Source organism: Daphnia magna, linkage group LG7 (genome assembly GCF_020631705.1).
Source record: "Daphnia magna isolate NIES linkage group LG7, ASM2063170v1.1, whole genome shotgun sequence".
NCBI classification, from domain to species: Eukaryota; Metazoa; Arthropoda; class Branchiopoda; order Diplostraca; family Daphniidae; genus Daphnia; species Daphnia magna.
Window position 1 is genome coordinate 2758297 of NC_059188.1, and position 19704 is coordinate 2778000.

General features: G+C 39.8%; 2 protein-coding genes, 4 long non-coding RNA genes and 2 pseudogenes across 10 annotated transcripts; 3 read left to right on the forward strand and 5 right to left on the reverse strand.

The window, feature by feature from the left end:
• Positions 1 to 479: 479 nt before the first annotated feature.
• Positions 480 to 1963, forward strand: LOC123474289. The gene is made up of 2 exons (XR_006648902.1): positions 480 to 1240; positions 1316 to 1963. It is a non-coding gene; the product is annotated as an uncharacterized LOC123474289 (long non-coding RNA).
• Positions 1964 to 2781: 818 nt separating this feature from the next.
• LOC123474184 lies at positions 2782 to 4200 on the reverse strand (annotated as a pseudogene).
• A 237-nt stretch (positions 4201 to 4437) lies between these two features.
• On the forward strand, positions 4438 to 5813 carry LOC123474277 (dolichyl pyrophosphate Man9GlcNAc2 alpha-1,3-glucosyltransferase-like). Of its 3 annotated transcripts, none has more exons than XR_006648891.1 (3): positions 4438 to 4645; positions 4705 to 5637; positions 5704 to 5813. XR_006648891.1 is itself a non-coding variant. In XM_045176233.1 (3 exons), exons 1-3 carry the CDS (start codon positions 4479 to 4481, stop codon positions 5391 to 5393), a joined length of 786 nt encoding a protein of 261 aa, XP_045032168.1. In that variant the 5' UTR covers positions 4438 to 4478; the 3' UTR covers positions 5394 to 5813. The 3 variants fall into 3 exon arrangements, 2 of the variants coding, with proteins under 2 accessions (XP_045032168.1, XP_045032166.1); XM_045176233.1 differs by having other exon boundaries at positions 4705 to 5277; positions 5348 to 5813; XM_045176231.1 differs by having other exon boundaries at positions 4705 to 5813.
• A 1263-nt stretch (positions 5814 to 7076) lies between these two features.
• Positions 7077 to 7783, reverse strand: LOC123474299. Its single transcript, XR_006648913.1, has 2 exons — positions 7626 to 7783; positions 7077 to 7331 (listed from the first exon to the last, which is right to left on the reverse strand). It is a non-coding gene; the product is annotated as an uncharacterized LOC123474299 (long non-coding RNA).
• A 1243-nt stretch (positions 7784 to 9026) lies between these two features.
• On the forward strand, positions 9027 to 14713 carry LOC123474276 (dolichyl pyrophosphate Man9GlcNAc2 alpha-1,3-glucosyltransferase-like). Of its 3 annotated transcripts, XM_045176230.1 has the most exons (5): positions 9027 to 9424; positions 9500 to 9678; positions 12625 to 12832; positions 12892 to 13464; positions 13535 to 14713. In XM_045176230.1, the coding sequence occupies exons 3-5, from the start codon at positions 12666 to 12668 to the stop codon at positions 13578 to 13580; spliced, it is 786 nt and encodes a 261-aa protein (XP_045032165.1). In that variant the 5' UTR covers positions 9027 to 9424; positions 9500 to 9678; positions 12625 to 12665; the 3' UTR covers positions 13581 to 14713. The 3 variants fall into 3 exon arrangements, 2 of the variants coding, with proteins under 2 accessions (XP_045032165.1, XP_045032164.1); XR_006648890.1 differs by lacking the exons at positions 9027 to 9424; positions 9500 to 9678 and having other exon boundaries at positions 12892 to 13824; positions 13891 to 14713; XM_045176229.1 differs by lacking the exons at positions 9027 to 9424; positions 9500 to 9678 and having other exon boundaries at positions 12892 to 14713.
• LOC123474185 lies at positions 10597 to 12392 on the reverse strand (annotated as a pseudogene).
• Positions 14714 to 16746: 2033 nt separating the features above from the next.
• Positions 16747 to 17846, reverse strand: LOC123474293. Its single transcript, XR_006648906.1, has 2 exons — positions 17494 to 17846; positions 16747 to 17418 (listed from the first exon to the last, which is right to left on the reverse strand). It is a non-coding gene; the product is annotated as an uncharacterized LOC123474293 (long non-coding RNA).
• Positions 17847 to 18069: 223 nt separating this feature from the next.
• Positions 18070 to 18424, reverse strand: LOC123474292. The gene is made up of 2 exons (XR_006648905.1): positions 18239 to 18424; positions 18070 to 18172 (listed from the first exon to the last, which is right to left on the reverse strand). It is a non-coding gene; the product is annotated as an uncharacterized LOC123474292 (long non-coding RNA).
• Positions 18425 to 19704: the final 1280 nt, after the last annotated feature.

Genomic DNA, 19704 nt, shown 5'->3' on the forward strand with positions numbered 1-19704 from the left:
TAGAAAAGTATTCGAACGCTAAATGCAAAATATAACAAAACGCTTATGATATTACTTCAAGATGGAACTATAATGCAAAAAGATTTTTTTTTGTTTTTGTTTTTTTTTTTAGATCTCAAAAAGTTCACGGTTGAGCGCCGTAGGGAACTGCCACCTAGGCCATGCCCGTGCTCCTTTTTGGTCCGTAGACCGAGGCGGAAGTTAGTTCCTCATTGAATGGAATTATGGTACATGCTGATGGACGCAAAGTACACAAAGAAAATGAGTGTGAAAACTCAAGTAAACTGGGCAACTTCGATTTACTTCCCCAATTCTTAGCAGAAGAATGCCCCACCTGACCATTTACGTGAACCTTCGCACAGTCCTAATCGTTTCTACGTTACTACCCCGTGGGTAGATAATTTCGAAACTATCGGGACTGCAACCGGGACTCACGTCAAATTTACTTGTTTAGCGGGGGTGGCAACTCCCAAAACCGACTTTCTTCCTACTCGAGTTTCAATACTTACCTATCATACTTAAGGCTTCATCAAGTCTTTTATACTGTCTCATAGTTGATCCAAAAGAGCTACAGCTCATTATGGCGTCAGTTTGGCTTTAATGCTAAATTTCGCAAACACGCTGAACTAGATTGACAATAATAAAAAAATGAACTTTATTCGTCACTTGCTGTGTTACTTATTATTAAGAATCTCAATTATGCTAAACAAATTTTGACACGCAAAAAATGCTACAATAGAAACGGAAACGGTTGCACTCACGGATCGTGACTGGAACAAGTATAGCAATCCCGCCATAAGACCTAGAAGTTACTCTTCGGTTGCCACCAGGTGGCATATGAGTAGCATATTTCTATGAAATCTTTTGATGGCTGTCTGCTGTCTGCTTAAGTGGGCATTGATGGCATGTTAATTTTTAAAAAGTTTGTACTTCAAATATAGGAACTATCTTGCTTTCGGCGGATTATTCTCAGTTGGAACTTCGAATATTGGCGCATTTGAGCGAAGACGCAGGTCTTTGTTCTGTTCTAGCCAACCCGATGGCGATGTTTTCCGCGGCATTGTATCGGTTTGGAAAAAGAAAAAGCAAGAAGAAGTCAGAGACGATGAAAGGCAAAAAGCGAAACAAATCTGCTACGGGATTGTTTACGGCATGGGATGTAAAAGTTTAGCCGAACAGTTGGAAGTCGGGGAAGAAGAGGCTCAACTCTTTGTGAACACTTTCCACGCAAGGTATCCTAGTAAGTTAATCGTGTGTGTTGTCGATTCTGGATATAGCCTAATCTTTCTAATCTGATTACATCAATGCCTTTTAGGTATACAAAGCTTTATAACAAACACAGTTAACCAGTGCCGCACGAATGGATTTGATGATGTTGATGCCTAATTTTCTTGACAGGTCAACCGATGTGGAAAAAAATTCAGGAGGAAAATTAATTGAGCTGCTGACATTGGCCTATTCTGGAATACATCAGTTTGCATCATAATCAGAAAGGTAATATTGCCTCTTTTAATTCCTTATCCAGTTGTAGCTATGACTTGAGTCTGCGTAGATAAATTTCTTAGCTTTATTTGAAATTTGAGGCTGTGATAACTTTTTGAAAACGACAAGATATTTTCTAAACTAAAGCTTCACTAGATCTACCCAAAAGCAAGCAATCTTTATTTCAACATATAGATAGCAATTACTTGTTACACCAAAAGTACCCCGCCAGGGTGTGTTCTGTTATTTCCCGCCCGAATTATTTTGGGTAGCTTTTTTCTCAGAATTTATTAATCACATCGTCATGGTTTCAACTGCGCTAGGTTGGTTTACGTTAACGATCACATCATCGCCGTGTCTGATCCTTTTCGATTGCACTATATGATGCAGCGAGTGTGGGTGTATGTCGAAAATATAAATTACGCAGAAACCTCCATAGAAGGGAAACTTGTGTGATTAGCATCACACACACACACACACACACAAGAGAATCCAAACACATCCTTTGTTATTCAGATTATTTTCCCTTTTTTTTTTTTTTTTTATGTGTAAGGACAAGAGAAGGAAAACGCTGGAACTGTGTGCTACAATCATGATTCTTCTTATATTCTCCTCCGCTGGAAAACGATACTTTATTGTGTCATGACCAAGATGCTTAACAGGCGTCGGAAACAAAAAAAAGAGGTTTGTCTTCCAACAAATGAATACAGACTTACTTGACTCCCAATTACAACTCGAAAGGTCAAGCGTTGGAATGGGATTGGCCCCCATTGCAATGCAAGACTGAATAGAGAGGTAAGAGCCCTCAGCTGATGTCACGATGTGGATCATATAGTACAGCAATATGATCTCCGTCCGGGCAGGTCTGGAGGTTACTCGATAACAAGTCAATCAAGTGCTTAGCGCAACCCTTTTTTTTCTTTTTTTTCTTTTTCAATAACTAAAATCCAAACTGGCTAACCAAAACTTCTAACATCTAGTCCGAATATTTGAGCATTTCCTTTTAAGGGAATTTCAGATTGAAATTAGGAAATTAACATTAGTGATGGAAATGCAAACTAAAAAATTTTACGCTACATCCTGCTACGCAATTAAAAACGGTAAAGATAAGTGGATTTCAACCTTGCCCAATTCAATGTTAATTGGCAAATGCAATCAATTGAAGCAATGTTCTATGCTACGCAACTAAATAGCTATATAAATTATACCAGACTGATGAATACCAATGATGTAAATCTCACTAATGTTCTAGTGTATAAATGCGTTCAGCAATTACAATGTTGTAGGAAACAAATCGCTTTCATTAGCTTTATTTGATACAAAATAAAAAGAACGAGGGGATTTGTTAACGGCATTGTATCTGTATTCAACAATTCATTTGGAAACATTCGTATGGAAAACGACTAGTGAATGCATAAATGGAAATACTTATTTTGGAACGAGGACTGTAAATGATAAAATCAAATCGGAATATTCCATCATCGAGCTTGATGGACAGCGCAATTTTCACGATTAATAGTACTTGGGAGCATCAGTGTAGTAGGATGGGGTTGCATAGGTAGTTGTGTAGTAAGCTGGAGCCTCGGTGTAGTAGCCGGGAGTAGCATAGGTTGTTGAGGAGCTTCGGTGTAGTAAACCGGAGCGGCATATGTTGTAGTGTAGTACTTCGGGGCTTCTGTGTAATAGCTTGGGGCAGCATATGTTGTAGTGTATTGTGGAGCCGAATATTTGGGAGCCTCAGTGTAGTAAACTGGAGCAGCGTAAGTGGTGGTGTAGTACTTGGGGGCCTCGGTGTAGTAGCTTGGGGCACCATACGTTGTGTATTCGGATGCCTTTTTTGTGTAGTATTGCGGAGCCTCAGTGTAATAAGCTGGAGCGGCGTAAGTGGTGGTGTAGTATTCAGCTTTCGTCGTATAATACTCCGGGGCTTTAGTTGTGTAGTATTCAGCAGCCTCAGTATAGTAAGATTGAGCAGCATAAGTTGTGGTGTAGTAGCTAGGTTCGACGTAGTACGAAGGAGCAGTCGTGGTGTAGTAACTTGGGGCAGCGTAGTTCTTCGGGGCTTCAGTGTAGTAGGTCGGCTCGGAGTAGTAAGATGGGGCGGCTTCAGTGTAGTAAGTTGGTGCTACGTAATAGTTGGGCGCCTCTGTAGTTGTGTAGTACGACACGGTTGTCAGTGTAGCTTGGAGCAGAGTAATATTTTGGGGCCTCGGTGTAGTAAACTGGTGAAGCGTAAGTTGTGGTGTAATACTCAGGGGCCTTTGTGGTATAGTAGGTGGGAGCCTCGGTGTAGTAGCTTGGAGTGGCATACGTTGTCGTGTAATATACTGGCGCTTCTGTGTAATAGCTCGGTGCGGAGTAGTATTTTGGTTCCTCCGTATAGTAAGTCGGAGCTGCATACGTGGTGGTGTAGTATTCAGGAGCCTTGGTGCTGTAATACTTGGGAGCCTCGGTGTAGTAAGTGGGGGCCGCATATGTTGTGGGGTAGTACTCGGGCGCCTTTGTAGTGTAATAACTGGGGGCAGCATACGTCGTGGTGTTGTACGGCGCAGCAGTGGTGTAGTACGGCGCAGCAGTAGTCGTCTGGTATGAATAACTACCGTACTCGGAAGAAGACGAATCCATCGGCACACCCATGGTCCACCCAGCCATCAGTGACACGACAGCCAGTAGCAGCATAATACCATAAAAAGCTGCTGCAATCAAACCATTGGTTTTAATAAATCAGTTACATAATTGCAGTCATCAAAACTTTCAACAATCAATCCACCTCTATATACAACATACAAATCCTTTAACTCAACAATTGCATTGTCATATTAACACACAAAAAGGATGAGACAAGTTGAAATGTATACTTTACCCATAATTGCAGGCTGCGACTTGAAGACACTAAATTAACTCAGCTATTTTTGTTTTTTTGTTTGGTTTTTTCGTTTTGTTATTTATTTTTAGTGATTTTCGTCATAGTAGTCATAGCGTAGTAAGGATTCACTATGGAGGTCCCTTACAAGTTAGAAGTGATTGCTTTGACTACAATCATCATTAAACTGGGTGTCTCAGTTTTCCCATATTCTGGCAAAAATCAACCTCCAAAATTTGGAGATTATGAAGCTCAAAGACATTGGATGGAAATTACGGTTAACTTACCCATACAGGATTGGTAGGTTTGATGTCGAGATAGGTTGGCTGATATTATTCATAGGATATCCATCTCATCAGGTATAGAAATACAACAGACAATGATTTATTGTACTGGGGACTGGATTACCCTCCTCTCACAGCATATCAAAGCTACCTAACTGGATCGGTGGCTAAGAAAATCAACCAAGACTATGTAAAACTCCATGTGTCTCAGGGATTTGAAAACTTTGACCACCAATATTTCATGAGGATGTCCGTCCTTGTGTCTGATTGTATTTTCTTTGTCAGTGCACTTTATTTTTACATTAGAAGCTTGAAGATGAGTAATAAGTACAAATGGGTTTTCTTTGCTTTGTCCTCACACTCTGGACTCACCCTTATAGATTATGGTCATTTTCAGTACAATTGTGTTTCGTTGGGGTTGACCTTGTGGGCAATCATTTTTGTTTCTCAGGGAAAGAATGTGTTAGCAGCAATTGCCTTTTCAGCTGCCTTAAACTTTAAGCAGATGGAGTTGTATCATGCAATACTTCTATTTGCTGGCTTCTATTTGCTGGCTTCCTGTCAACCTAAAGGTTCCTCACTTCCCTCCCAACTAAAGAATTTGGTCCAGATTGGCGCTGCCACAGTGGCGACCTTTGCAATCATTTGGTATCCATTTCTTCAAATTCATGATTGGCTTTTACAGCAAGTCATCGTCAGACTCTTTATTCCTTTTCAGCGTGGAATCTTTGAAGACTATGTCGCCAATTTTTGGTGCACGCTAAATGTTGTGATCAAAATCAAACGACTATTAAACCCAACCTCAATCGCCTCGGGAACTATCACCTAGGCCATGCCCGTGCCTGAAAGAAAAAGTCAGGACGTTGATTCGAACGGATTCGAATGCAACGAGCACTAAGTACGGTCACATTATTGGAGGAATGACCGTGTGCTTGGTTCGTGATTTGGAGTCACAAGTGATAGCTGCAAGCTGATATCACTCGAACCACTGCACCAACCCGACTAAGCGTATACTTACCTATCATACTTACCATACGAAATTTGCTTCATCAAGTCTTTTATACTGTCTCATAGATGATCGAAAAAAGCTGCAGCTCATTATGGCGTCAGTTTAGCTTTAATGCTAAATTTCGCTAACACGGTGAACTAGATTGACAATAATAAAAAATGAACTTTATTCGTCACTTGCTGTGTTACTTATTATTAAGAATCTCAATTATGCTAAACAAATTTTGACACGCAAAAAATGCTACAATAGAAACGGAAACGGTTGCACTCACGGATCGTGACTGGAACATGTATACCAATCCCGCCATAAGACCTAGAAGTTACTCTTCGGTTGCCACCAGGTGGCATATGAGTAGCATATTTCTATGAATATGAAATCTTTTGATGGCTGTCGTTCGGCCCGTTAAATTGGCGATTGTATGGAAGTGAAAATGACTAGCTGGTTGGTTACTACAGTCAGTATGTCGTATTGTGCACGTCATATTCGCCTTGTTTTCTGTAGATGACAGAAAACGGCAGAAACGACAAGAAGACTCATGCCTGAACAGATTCGTTCTGTTCTGTTATAATCTAGTAAATGCTTTTGTATTGTACAAATGCAATTTTAGTTTCGATCGAACTGATCACACCGGAATCTTTTCAGCCTTGTTAGATTGTGGGGTAAATGATGTCGCTGTGCGCACTGCAAAAATGTTTTTCTTTTTCTCGTAGAAGCCGACTTTGAATCAAATGTAAAACAAAACAAAAACTCAAGCAATCATTTTAGTTTATATTGTTATGAATTGGATTCTGGGAAACTCATTCGAAGGCAACGTTATATCCACTTCAAGAGAAACAGACGAATGATTGTCGTCGGAGAGAAAAGGAGGGAAGAAGCGGGAAGAAGAGCAAAAAGAAAAAGGGATGGCATTGAGTTTAGTACAGCGAAGACGAGTGCAGACGTTCTGGGGTAGATGGCTAGCTGGGAAAGTGTGGCTGGCTTTGCCCAGCAATCGAAGGTGTGATGGCTTAAAGAGAGAGAGAGAAGAAGACAGGAGAGAGCGAGAGAGACTGAAGGTGAAATACAGAGAGAGAGGCGCCAGGCATAACGATATAAATATGTAAAAATTTGCCATGTTGATTGAATACTGGCTGATGGGTAGGTCGAATGAGGTTAAGGCTATGTTACCCCCAAAAACAAAGATTGTTTTTTCTTTGCTATTTTTCAATCTTGAAATTTTTGTTTTGGGGGTTATGGGCTTATTTTGAAAACGGCCCTTAAGATTAGTTTACTTGATTGCGCCTTCCCAATTATTGCTGCTTATTCCCCCATGCGTTTACAAAATAAACAGCTAAATCTAATAGTCTACCCTAACGGACATTAACTTAGATGAACTCGCTGCAGCTCATTCCGACTTCTTAAAGCCGCATCATCACCACAACTTTGAGCAGTCCGAGGGTCACGACAAGAATTTATTTACATTTCTGCCTGATTTATATAAAACAGAATTAAAACATATTTGTGATGGTTAACTGCAGAGAACGTGAAAAAAGAATGGGCTTGGGCGTCCTATTAATCCACCGTTTATAATTCATGTGGACACCTAATTTCCTCCATTTGGAGTTTATAGCCTTTGCTTTCCATGTAACCAGCCAGTGTGGTCATTATTCCAATCGTTATTCAAACTTGCGTCACTCTTTCATCCATCGTCGACCTGCAATTAGCATTAGATAAACACTCATTAGTAACGCATACGGTATCACGCATAGTAACGGCGCTATAGCGAACCAACACCGTTACCAAACGAAAAACGTTTTATCAAGTCTTTTATACTGTACCAAAGAGACTGGCAAAACGCTACGGCTCTTTATGGCACAAGTTTACGTTTCATGTTAAATTTCGCAAACAGAATAAACTGAATTGACAATAATAACAAATGAACTTTATTCGTTACTTCTTTTTTATTATCTATTGAATAGAATCTTGTTTATGCTAGATAGATACTTACATATGAAAAACGCTACAATAGAAAAATCGTATGGTCTATTGTTAATCACGGATCGTGAATGGAACGTGTATCAGTCCCGCCGTAAGACCGGGAAGGTTCTCTTCGGTTGGCACTAGGTGGCACGTGAGTAGCACGGGACCGATGAGGCAAGAATTCGAAGTCCATTTAGGGGGGTTTGTACCATGGGGTTTGTACCATGCTTTGGGGTTGTAGTTAGGTATTTTAACGTAGGCACAAGATGGGCATTTGGGCGGGCAACTTTCACCGCAAAGACCATTACAAGTATGTCCGCAACGAAACATTTTCTTGCACGGTTTGTCACACGGAGCTCGTTTACAAAACTCATAACAGGGGTGGTCACAAACTTCATGAGGACACTCCCATTCACACTTTTTTCGCTGGCAGGCGTCGATAAACAAGGGAGTCGACGAGCAGGCACACCGAATTTGCATTACATGATCATTTGATATGAGATTACATCCTACTGTGCTTTGTTTTTCCCCCTTTTCTTGAGTTGTGACAAATCATTAATCAAAACGAACCGAAAGTTTAGTTTTTGATTAGAAAAGTATTCGAACGCTAAATGCAAAATATAACAAAACGCTTATGATATTACTTCAAGATGGAACTATAATGCAAAAAGATTTTTTTTTGTTTTTGTTTTTTTTTTAGATCTCAAAAAGTTCACGGTTGAGCGCCGTAGGGAACTGCCACCTAGGCCATGCCCGTGCTCCTTTTTGGTCCGTAGACCGAGGCGGAAGTTAGTTCCTCATTGAATGGAATTATGGTACATGCTGATGGACGCAAAGTACACAAAGAAAATGAGTGTGAAAACTCAAGTAAACTGGGCAACTTCGATTTACTTCCCCAATTCTTAGCAGAAGAATGCCCCACCTGACCATTTACGTGAACCTTCGCACAGTCCTAATCGTTTCTACGTTACTACCCCGTGGGTAGATAATTTCGAAACTATCGGGACTGCAACCGGGACTCACGTCAAATTTACTTGTTTAGCGGGGGTGGCAACTCCCAAAACCGACTTTCTTCCTACTCGAGTTTCAATACTTACCTATCATACTTAAGGCTTCATCAAGTCTTTTATACTGTCTCATAGTTGATCCAAAAGAGCTACAGCTCATTATGGCGTCAGTTTGGCTTTAATGCTAAATTTCGCAAACACGCTGAACTAGATTGACAATAATAAAAAATGAACTTTATTCGTCACTTGCTGTGTTACTTATTATTAAGAATCTCAATTATGCTAAACAAATTTTGACACGCAAAAAATGCTACAATAGAAACGGAAACGGTTGCACTCACGGATCGTGACTGGAACAAGTATAGCAATCCCGCCATAAGACCTAGAAGTTACTCTTCGGTTGCCACCAGGTGGCATATGAGTAGCATATTTCTATGAAATCTTTTGATGGCTGTCTGCTGTCTGCTTAAGTGGGCATTGATGGCATGTTAATTTTTAAAAAGTTTGTACTTCAAATATAGGAACTATCTTGCTTTCGGCGGATTATTCTCAGTTGGAACTTCGAATATTGGCGCATTTGAGCGAAGACGCAGGTCTTTGTTCTGTTCTAGCCAACCCGATGGCGATGTTTTCCGCGGCATTGTATCGGTTTGGAAAAAGAAAAAGCAAGAAGAAGTCAGAGACGATGAAAGGCAAAAAGCGAAACAAATCTGCTACGGGATTGTTTACGGCATGGGATGTAAAAGTTTAGCCGAACAGTTGGAAGTCGGGGAAGAAGAGGCTCAACTCTTTGTGAACACTTTCCACGCAAGGTATCCTAGTAAGTTAATCGTGTGTGTTGTCGATTCTGGATATAGCCTAATCTTTCTAATCTGATTACATCAATGCCTTTTAGGTATACAAAGCTTTATAACAAACACAGTTAACCAGTGCCGCACGAATGGATTTGATGATGTTGATGCCTAATTTTCTTGACAGGTCAACCGATGTGGAAAAAAATTCAGGAGGAAAATGAATTGAGCTGCTGACATTGGCCTATTCTGGAATACATCAGTTTGCATCATAATCAGAAAGGTAATATTGCCTCTTTTAATTCCTTATCCAGTTGTAGCTATGACTTGAGTCTGCGTAGATAAATTTCTTAGCTTTATTTGAAATTTGAGGCTGTGATAACTTTTTGAAAACGACAAGATATTTTCTAAACTAAAGCTTCACTAGATCTACCCAAAAGCAAGCAATCTTTATTTCAACATATAGATAGCAATTACTTGTTACACCAAAAGTACCCCGCCAGGGTGTGTTCTGTTATTTCCCGCCCGAATTATTTTGGGTAGCTTTTTTTCTCAGAATTTATTAATCACATCGTCATGGTTTCAACTGCGCTAGGTTGGTTTACGTTAACGATCACATCATCGCCGTGTCTGATCCTTTTCGATTGCACTATATGATGCAGCGAGTGTGGGTGTATGTCGAAAATATAAATTACGCAGAAACCTCCATAGAAGGGAAACTTGTGTGATTAGCATCACACACACACACACACACACAAGAGAATCCAAACACATCCTTTGTTATTCAGATTATTTTCCTCTTTTTTTTTTTTTTTATGTGTAAGGACAAGAGAAGGAAAACGCTGGAACTGTGTGCTACAATCATGATTCTTCTTATATTCTCCTCCGCTGGAAAACGATACTTTATTGTGTCATGACCAAGATGCTTAACAGGCGTCGGAAACAAAAAAAAGAGGTTTGTCTTCCAACAAATGAATACAGACTTACTTGACTCCCAATTACAACTCGAAAGGTCAAGCGTTGGAATGGGATTGGCCCCCCATTGCAATGCAAGACTGAATAGAGAGGTAAGAGCCCTCAGCTGATGTCACGATGTGGATCATATAGTACAGCAATATGATCTCCGTCCGGGCAGGTCTGGAGGTTACTCGATAACAAGTCAATCAAGTGCTTAGCGCAACCCTTTTTTTTTCTTTTTTTCTTTTTCAATAACTAAAATCCAAACTGGCTAACCAAAACTTCTAACATCTAGTCCGAATATTTGAGCATTTCCTTTTAAGGGAATTTCAGATTGAAATTAGGAAATTAACATTAGTGATGGAAATGCAAACTAAAAAATTTTACGCTACATCCTGCTACGCAATTAAAAACGGTAAAGATAAGTGGATTTCAACCTTGCCCAATTCAATGTTAATTGGCAAATGCAATCAATTGAAGCAATGTTCTATGCTACGCAACTAAATAGCTATATAAATTATACCAGACTGATGAATACCAATGATGTAAATCTCACTAATGTTCTAGTGTATAAATGCGTTCAGCAATTACAATGTTGTAGGGAAACAAATCGCTTTCATTAGCTTTATTTGATACAAAATAAAAAGAACGAGGGGATTTGTTAACGGCATTGTATCTGTATTCAACAATTCATTTGGAAACATTCGTATGGAAAACGACTAGTGAATGCATAAATGGAAATACTTATTTTGGAACGAGGACTGTAAATGATAAAATCAAATCGGAATATTCCATCATCGAGCTTGATGGACAGCGCAATTTTCACGATTAATAGTACTTGGGAGCATCAGTGTAGTAGGATGGGGTTGCATAGGTAGTTGTGTAGTAAGCTGGAGCCTCGGTGTAGTAGCCGGGAGTAGCATAGGTTGTTGAGGAGCTTCGGTGTAGTAAACCGGAGCGGCATATGTTGTAGTGTAGTACTTCGGGGCTTCTGTATAATAGCTTGGGGCAGCATATGTTGTAGTGTATTGTGGAGCCGAATATTTGGGAGCCTCAGTGTAGTAAACTGGAGCAGCGTAAGTGGTGGTGTAGTACTTGGGGGCCTCGGTGTAGTAGCTTGGGGCACCATACGTTGTGTATTCGGATGCCTTTTTTGTGTAGTATTGCGGAGCCTCAGTGTAATAAGCTGGAGCGGCGTAAGTGGTGGTGTAGTATTCAGCTTTCGTCGTATAATACTCCGGGGCTTTAGTTGTGTAGTATTCAGCAGCCTCAGTATAGTAAGATTGAGCAGCATAAGTTGTGGTGTAGTAGCTAGGTTCGACGTAGTACGAAGGAGCAGTCGTGGTGTAGTAACTTGGGGCAGCGTAGTTCTTCGGGGCTTCAGTGTAGTAGGTCGGCTCGGAGTAGTAAGATGGGGCGGCTTCAGTGTAGTAAGTTGGTGCTACGTAATAGTTGGGCGCCTCTGTAGTTGTGTAGTACGACACGGTTGTCAGTGTAGCTTGGAGCAGAGTAATATTTTGGGGCCTCGGTGTAGTAAACTGGTGAAGCGTAAGTTGTGGTGTAATACTCAGGGGCCTTTGTGGTATAGTAGGTGGGAGCCTCGGTGTAGTAGCTTGGAGTGGCATACGTTGTCGTGTAATATACTGGCGCTTCTGTGTAATAGCTCGGTGCGGAGTAGTATTTTGGTTCCTCCGTATAGTAAGTCGGAGCTGCATACGTGGTGGTGTAGTATTCAGGAGCCTTGGTGCTGTAATACTTGGGAGCCTCGGTGTAGTAAGTGGGGGCCGCATATGTTGTGGGGTAGTACTCGGGCGCCTTTGTAGTGTAATAACTGGGGGCAGCATACGTCGTGGTGTTGAACGGCGCAGCAGTGGTGTAGTACGGCGCAGCAGTAGTCGTCTGGTATGAATAACTACCGTACTCGGAAGAAGACGAATCCATCGGCACACCCATGGTCCACCCAGCCATCAGTGACACGACAGCCAGTAGCAGCATAATACCATAAAAAGCTGCTGCAATCAAACCATTGGTTTTAATAAATCAGTTACATAATTGCAGTCATCAAAACTTTCAACAATCAATCCACCTCTATATACAACATACAAATCCTTTAACTCAACAATTGCATTGTCATATTAACACACAAAAAAGGATGAGACAAGTTGAAATGTATACTTTACCCATCATTGCAGGCTGCGACTTGAAGACACTAAATTAACTCAGCTATTTTTGTTTTTTTGTTTGGTTTTTTCGTTTTGTTATTTATTTTTAGTGATTTTCGTCATAGTAGTCATAGCGTAGTAAGGATTCACTATGGAGGTCCCTTACAAGTTAGAAGTGATTGCTTTGACTACAATCATCATTAAACTGGGTGTCTCAGTTTTCCCATATTCTGGCAAAAATCAACCTCCAAAATTTGGAGATTATGAAGCTCAAAGACATTGGATGGAAATTACGGTTAACTTACCCATACAGGATTGGTAGGTTTGATGTCGAGATAGGTTGGCTGATATTATTCATAGGATATCCATCTCATCAGGTATAGAAATACAACAGACAATGATTTATTGTACTGGGGACTGGATTACCCTCCTCTCACAGCATATCAAAGCTACCTAACTGGATCGGTGGCTAAGAAAATCAACCAAGACTATGTAAAACTCCATGTGTCTCAGGGATTTGAAAACTTTGACCACCAATATTTCATGAGGATGTCCGTCCTTGTGTCTGATTGTATTTTCTTTGTCAGTGCACTTTATTTTTACATTAGAAGCTTGAAGATGAGTAATAAGTACAAATGGGTTTTCTTTGCTTTGTCCTCACACTCTGGACTCACCCTTATAGATTATGGTCATTTTCAGTACAATTGTGTTTCGTTGGGGTTGACCTTGTGGGCAATCATTTTTGTTTCTCAGGGAAAGAATGTGTTAGCAGCAATTGCCTTTTCAGCTGCCTTAAACTTTAAGCAGATGGAGTTGTATCATGCAATACTTCTATTTGCTGGCTTCTATTTGCTGGCTTCCTGTCAACCTAAAGGTTCCTCACTTCCCTCCCAACTAAAGAATTTGGTCCAGATTGGCGCTGCCACAGTGGCGACCTTTGCAATCATTTGGTATCCATTTCTTCAAATTCATGATTGGCTTTTACAGCAAGTCATCGTCAGACTCTTTATTCCTTTTCAGCGTGGAATCTTTGAAGACTATGTCGCCAATTTTTGGTGCACGCTAAATGTTGTGATCAAAATCAAACGACTATTAAACCCAACCTCAATCACCTCGGGAACTATCACCTAGGCCATGCCCGTGCCTGAAAGAAAAAGTCAGGACGTTGATTCGAACGGATTCGAATGCAACGAGCACTAAGTACGGTCACATTATTGGAGGAATGACCGTGTGCTTGGTTCGTGATTTGGAGTCACAAGTGATAGCTGCAAGCTGATATCACTCGAACCACTGCACCAACCCGACTAAGCGTATACTTACCTATCATACTTACCATACGAAATTTGCTTCATCAAGTCTTTTATACTGTCTCATAGATGATCGAAAAAAGCTGCAGCTCATTATGGCGTCAGTTTAGCTTTAATGCTAAATTTCGCTAACACGGTGAACTAGATTGACAATAATAAAAAATGAACTTTATTCGTCACTTGCTGTGTTACTTATTATTAAGAATCTCAATTATGCTAAACAAATTTTGACACGCAAAAAATGCTACAATAGAAACGGAAACGGTTGCACTCACGGATCGTGACTGGAACATGTATACCAATCCCGCCATAAGACCTAGAAGTTACTCTTCGGTTGCCACCAGGTGGCATATGAGTAGCATATTTCTATGAATATGAAATCTTTTGATGGCTGTCGTTCGGCCCGTTAAATTGGCGATTGTATGGAAGTGAAAATGACTAGCTGGTTGGTTACTACAGTCAGTATGTCGTATTGTGCACGTCATATTCGCCTTGTTTTCTGTAGATGACAGAAAACGGCAGAAACGACAAGAAGACTCATGCCTGAACAGATTCGTTCTGTTCTGTTATAATCTAGTAAATGCTTTTGTATTGTACAAATGCAATTTTAGTTTCGATCGAACTGATCACACCGGAATCTTTTCAGCCTTGTTAGATTGTGGGGTAAATGATGTCGCTGTGCGCACTGCAAAAATGTTTTTCTTTTTCTCGTAGAAGCCGACTTTGAATCAAATGTAAAACAAAACAAAAACTCAAGCAATCATTTTAGTTTATATTGTTATGAATTGGATTCTGGGAAACTCATTCGAAGGCAACGTTATATCCACTTCAAGAGAAACAGACGAATGATTGTCGTCGGAGAGAAAAGGAGGGAAGAAGCGGGAAGAAGAGCTTTAAGAAGAGTTGTAACAAGAAAATGTAAATCATTTCAGTTCCTTATCCTATTTAAATGCAACGCAGTTACACACACATTCATTTCATTGAATAAAACCAATCTTGTTTAAAGTTTCAGTTGCTACGATACGATCGAAATAAAAAATCAAATTACCCATAGTTGCAAAGCTGAAGAACACAATGTGAAACACAACCGACAGAAAATTTAATGCTGTTGCTGGAGTGTCCAAGTGCCTTATTACACTGACTTACTGAACCGTGGTCGTCTCTTTTTATATGGTTGTACAGTCACCCTGTTTTGATTCATTAGTGTGCGGTTACAACACGTGCACCTGCCAGGTAATGACGTAATAGCCAATATTCTTACCCCACCCTTTTGACTGGTGCTTTTTTTGTATAGGAACGTTATGAAGGGGCACAAGTGAGCTCAATAAACTGATTCCGTATAGAACAAGGAAAGTAAATTGAGATTTCTCTTTAAAATATATAATGCCATGAGAAAGGTGAATGTGAATTGTACAGAAACGTATAAGCTCATCAGGAAAGCGTACGGGTATGACATCCATCGTGACAACCGGATTGATGATAATAATAAACTCAAATTTTCCAGCTACGTTTGATACGATCATTTTCCAGATCCGGAAATTGAAAAGACGGAATCTTTTCAGCGGCCTGGATCATTGGACGCATTGGGCTCGTGTTGGTGTGAATCTTTGCTTACGTCATCCCATCCCATCTGAAAAGCTCATGTGCTAAACTCTAGCAACGGAATATTTAAGCAAAATTTCAGGGCTGGATCAGTGTAGTTGCTTGGGGCGGAATAAAGCTTCGGAGCCTCGGTGTAGTAGCTAGGATTCGGCCTTTGTTGTAGTGTAGTAGTAAACCGGAGCTTCGGTATACTAGCTTGAAGTCAGTTGGTATTTAAGTGTAGGTTTGAACGTAGGATGTGGTGGTGTAGGAGGAGGGCGTTATAGTTATGTACAACTTCCTACTACAGGAACGTTGTGATACCTGAGATCAATTAATCAAAGACAAACAGAATATCTTTGAATGTACTGGCGTAACTGATTCATCTCGACAACTGATATTTTCGCCACACACTTGGAAAAACACTTAGCCGATGCATGAACACAATAGTGTCGACATCGGCCGCAAGGCGATATGGAGGATTCTTGAATGTCATTAACGGTATTGATGCGTGATGCCACACCCTAATTCGTGAGTGCTAGATAATAATTCAAAATTTTAAACATTTAATTAAGTAATTTGTTTTATAATCAAGTCAAATGATATTCATCACTGTTTTCCCAATAATGTTCATTTAAGACATTACGTCATAGTTTCTCAGAATTTAAATGGGAGTTAGTTTTATGTCGGAAATTGCCCGATTGTGTTATCAACGTGATTTGGTGCCTAAATTCACGGTATATAAGAGTTAGTGCATTTCTATGTGTAGCGGCACTTGAAATGACTGGGTAGGTACCCTCCCACTGTTGGGATTGCTAGTAACCAAGAGTCTGTAAGCAATTACAACTCGTTGGAATAGGATTGGCCCCCCCATTACAATGCAAGACTGAATAGAGAGGTAAGAGCCCTCAGCTGATGTCACGATGTGGATCATATAGCACAGCAATATGATCTCCGTCCGGGCAGGTCTGGAGGTTACTCGATAGCAAGTCAATCAAGTGCTTAGCGCAACCCTTTTTTTTTTCTTATTTTTTTTCCTTTTTCAATAACTAAAATCCAAACTGGCTAACCAAAACTTCTAACATCTAGTCCGAATATTTGAGCATTTCCTTTTAAGGAAATTTCAGATTGAAATTAGGAAATTAACATTAGTGATGGAAATGCAAACTAAAAAATTTTACGCTACATCCTGCTACGCAATTAAAAACGGTAAAGATAAGTGGATTTCAACCTTGCCCAATTCAATGTTAATTGGCAAATGCAATCAATTGAAGCAATGTTCTATGCTACGCAACTAAATAGCTATATAAATTATACCAGACTGATGAATACCAATGATGTAAATCTCGCTAATGTTCTAGTGTATAAATGCGTTCAGCAATTACAATGTTGTAGGGAAACAAATCGCTTTCATTAGCTTTATTTGATACAAAATAAAAAGAACGAGGGGATTTGTTAACGGCATTATATCTGTATTCAACAATTCATTTGGAAACATTCGTATGGAAAACGACTAGTGAAGGCATAAATGGAAATACTTATTTTGGAACGAGGACTGTAAATGATAAAATCAAATCTGAATATTCCATCATCGAGCTTTGGACAGCGCAATTTTCACGATTAATAGTACTTGGGAGCATCAGTGTAGCAGGATGGGGTTGCATAGGTAGTTGTGTAGTAAGCTGGAGCCTCGGTGTAGTAGCTTTAGTTTAGAAATATCTTGTCGATTTCAAAAAGTTATCACAGCCTCAAATTTCAAATAAAGCTAAGAAATTTATCTTCGCAGACTCAAGTCATAGCTACAACTGGATAAGGAATTAAAAGAGGCAATATTACCTTTCTGATTATGATGCAAACTGATGTATTCCAGAAATAGGCCAATGTCAGCAGCTCAATTCATTTTCCTCCTGAATTTTTTTCCACATCGGTTGACCTGTCAAGAAAATTAGGCATCAACATCATCAAATCCATTCTTGAGGCACTGGTTAACTGTGTTTGTTATAAAGCTTTGTATACCTAAAAGGCATTGATGTAATCAGATTAAAAAGATTAGGCTATATCCAGAATCGACAACACACACGATTAACTTACTAGGATACGTTGCGTGGAAAGTCTTAACAAAGAGTTGAGCCTCTTCTTCCCCGACTTCCAACTGTTCGGCTAAACATTTACATCCCATGCCGTAAACAATCCCGTAGCAGATTTGTTTCGCTTTTTGCCTTTCATCGTCTCTGACTTCTTCTTGCTTTTTCTTTTTCCAAACCGATACAATGCCGCGGAAAACATCGCCATCGGGTTGGCTAAGAACAGAACAAAGACCTGCGTCTTCGCTCAAATGCGTCAATATTCGAAGTTCCAACTGAGAATAATCCGCCGAAAGAAAGATGGTTCCTATATTTGAAGTACAAATTTAAAAAAAAATAACTTGCCATCAATGCCCAGTTAAGCAGACAGCCATCAAAAGATTTCATAGAAATATGCTACTCATATGCCACCTGGTGGCAACCGAAGAGTAACTTCTAGGTCTTATGGCGGGATTGGTATACTTGTTCCAGTCACGATCCGTGAGTGCAACCGTTTCCGTTTCTATTGTAGCATTTTTTGCGTGTCAAAATTTGTTTAGCATAATTGAGATTCTTAATAATAAGTAACACAGCAAGTGACGAATAAAGTTCATTTTTTATTATTGTCAATCTAGTTCACCGTGTTTGCGAAATTTAGCATTAAAGCTAAACTGACGCCATAATGAGCTGTAGCTTTTTTCGATCATCTATGAGACAGTATAAAAGACTTGATGAAGCAAATTTCGTATGGTAAGTATGATAGGTAAGTATACGCTTAGTCGGGTTGGTGCAGTGGTTCGAGTGATATCAGCTTGCAGCTATCACTTGTGACTCCAAATCACGAACCAAGCACACGGTCATTCCTCCAATAATGTGACCGTACTTAGTGCTCGTTGCATTCGAATCCGTTCGAATCAACGTCCTGACTTTTTCTTTCAGGCACGGGCATGGCCTAGGTGATAGTTGCGATAGTAATATACGAACACTGCGATTGAACGAATAAACTAAACGAATACATTAAACGATTACTCGAATCTCAATAGTCTAGTTCTCTCTCAAATGTTTTAGATATCGTCAAAATGGGAAGGGGACTATGCGGGATATGTAACTGTAACCAAAAGACAGTTTACGAAAAATATAATTATTTAAAAGAATCAATGTCCCAATTATATGTAAAGAAATTGAAATTGATGAGCTGAATCTTTTGTGTTCGTATTAAAAAAGAAAAAATGTAAACAAAGAGGTTTTACGCATGTCGTACGATTTAAATAACGCATTTATGAACCGTACCCTTATGGAAGCTAAAAAGACAGCCGTGACGTGAAAGAGACACTATCATCATTCTCATAGAAATGATGGCCAGCGTCTCATAGGTGAATCAATAAATTAGCCATTACCTGAGAGACTGAAAGTTATTTCCATTCGGTGTATCCGTCTGAATACTCATCAGATCCTTCGGATTCCGGTTCCTTCGGATTCCGGTTCCTTCTACATGCCATTTTGTCAATAAGCTACTTTATGAAAAACATTTTGATAATTTTGAAACCTTACCCTATATAGAATTAAAAACAGACTATGAGGGTCAAGAAAATGAAATAAGGCTTGTTCTTACCACTCTTTAGTTATGAAGTAGCCCCCAAAGGTTAGTAGCTCAGGGATCTGTGAAGGGCTCGGCGAGTGTCAAGTCACCGGAGCTCGAAGAAGAAGTTGAACTTACAATGAAACTCAAATAGTCAAATCTCGTCTAGAATTAGTAGAAATACCTAACAATTGTGTCTTCCGTGGCAAGGATGCAAATATTATTTTCTGGAACGGCTGGGTACGGGATGATTTTTTTTTTATCACGCCCCAACTGAGACAGAATCTCATGGCCAGAGATGAATCTCGGATTTCCTTCCTTTGATCTAGGAGGAGTAAAGCATTTAAAATTATTTTTTTTAAGATGAACACAATGGAAAACAGACCTTCGAATTCACGCTGATTACCAAAGTCTAAAGAGATGTGTAACGAAGGCCTACAAATACATTTAATTATGACACCCACATTCTTATTATATTATGTTTACTCTCCCTTGGCATATAATTATGTCTACATTTTACTCTCTTGCATTTTACTCTTCTTTTTGCATATTACTCGATTATTGTAATCCGCATAGTAACCATTAGTCATAGACATCTTAACGTTGACCTAATTGAACACCTGCTGTCTGACTCACACGTGCGACGCATTATCACGCCAC

Coding starts and splice junctions, on each gene's coding strand:
- LOC123474277 (XM_045176231.1), top strand. CDS start 4,479: ATGGAGGTCCCTTACAAGTTAGAAGTGATTGCTTTGACTACAATCATC. Junction 4,646..4,704: donor AACTTACCCATACAGGATTG/GTAGGTTTGATG, acceptor CCATCTCATCAG/GTATAGAAATACAACAGACA.
- LOC123474276 (XM_045176229.1), top strand. CDS start 12,666: ATGGAGGTCCCTTACAAGTTAGAAGTGATTGCTTTGACTACAATCATC. Junction 12,833..12,891: donor AACTTACCCATACAGGATTG/GTAGGTTTGATG, acceptor CCATCTCATCAG/GTATAGAAATACAACAGACA.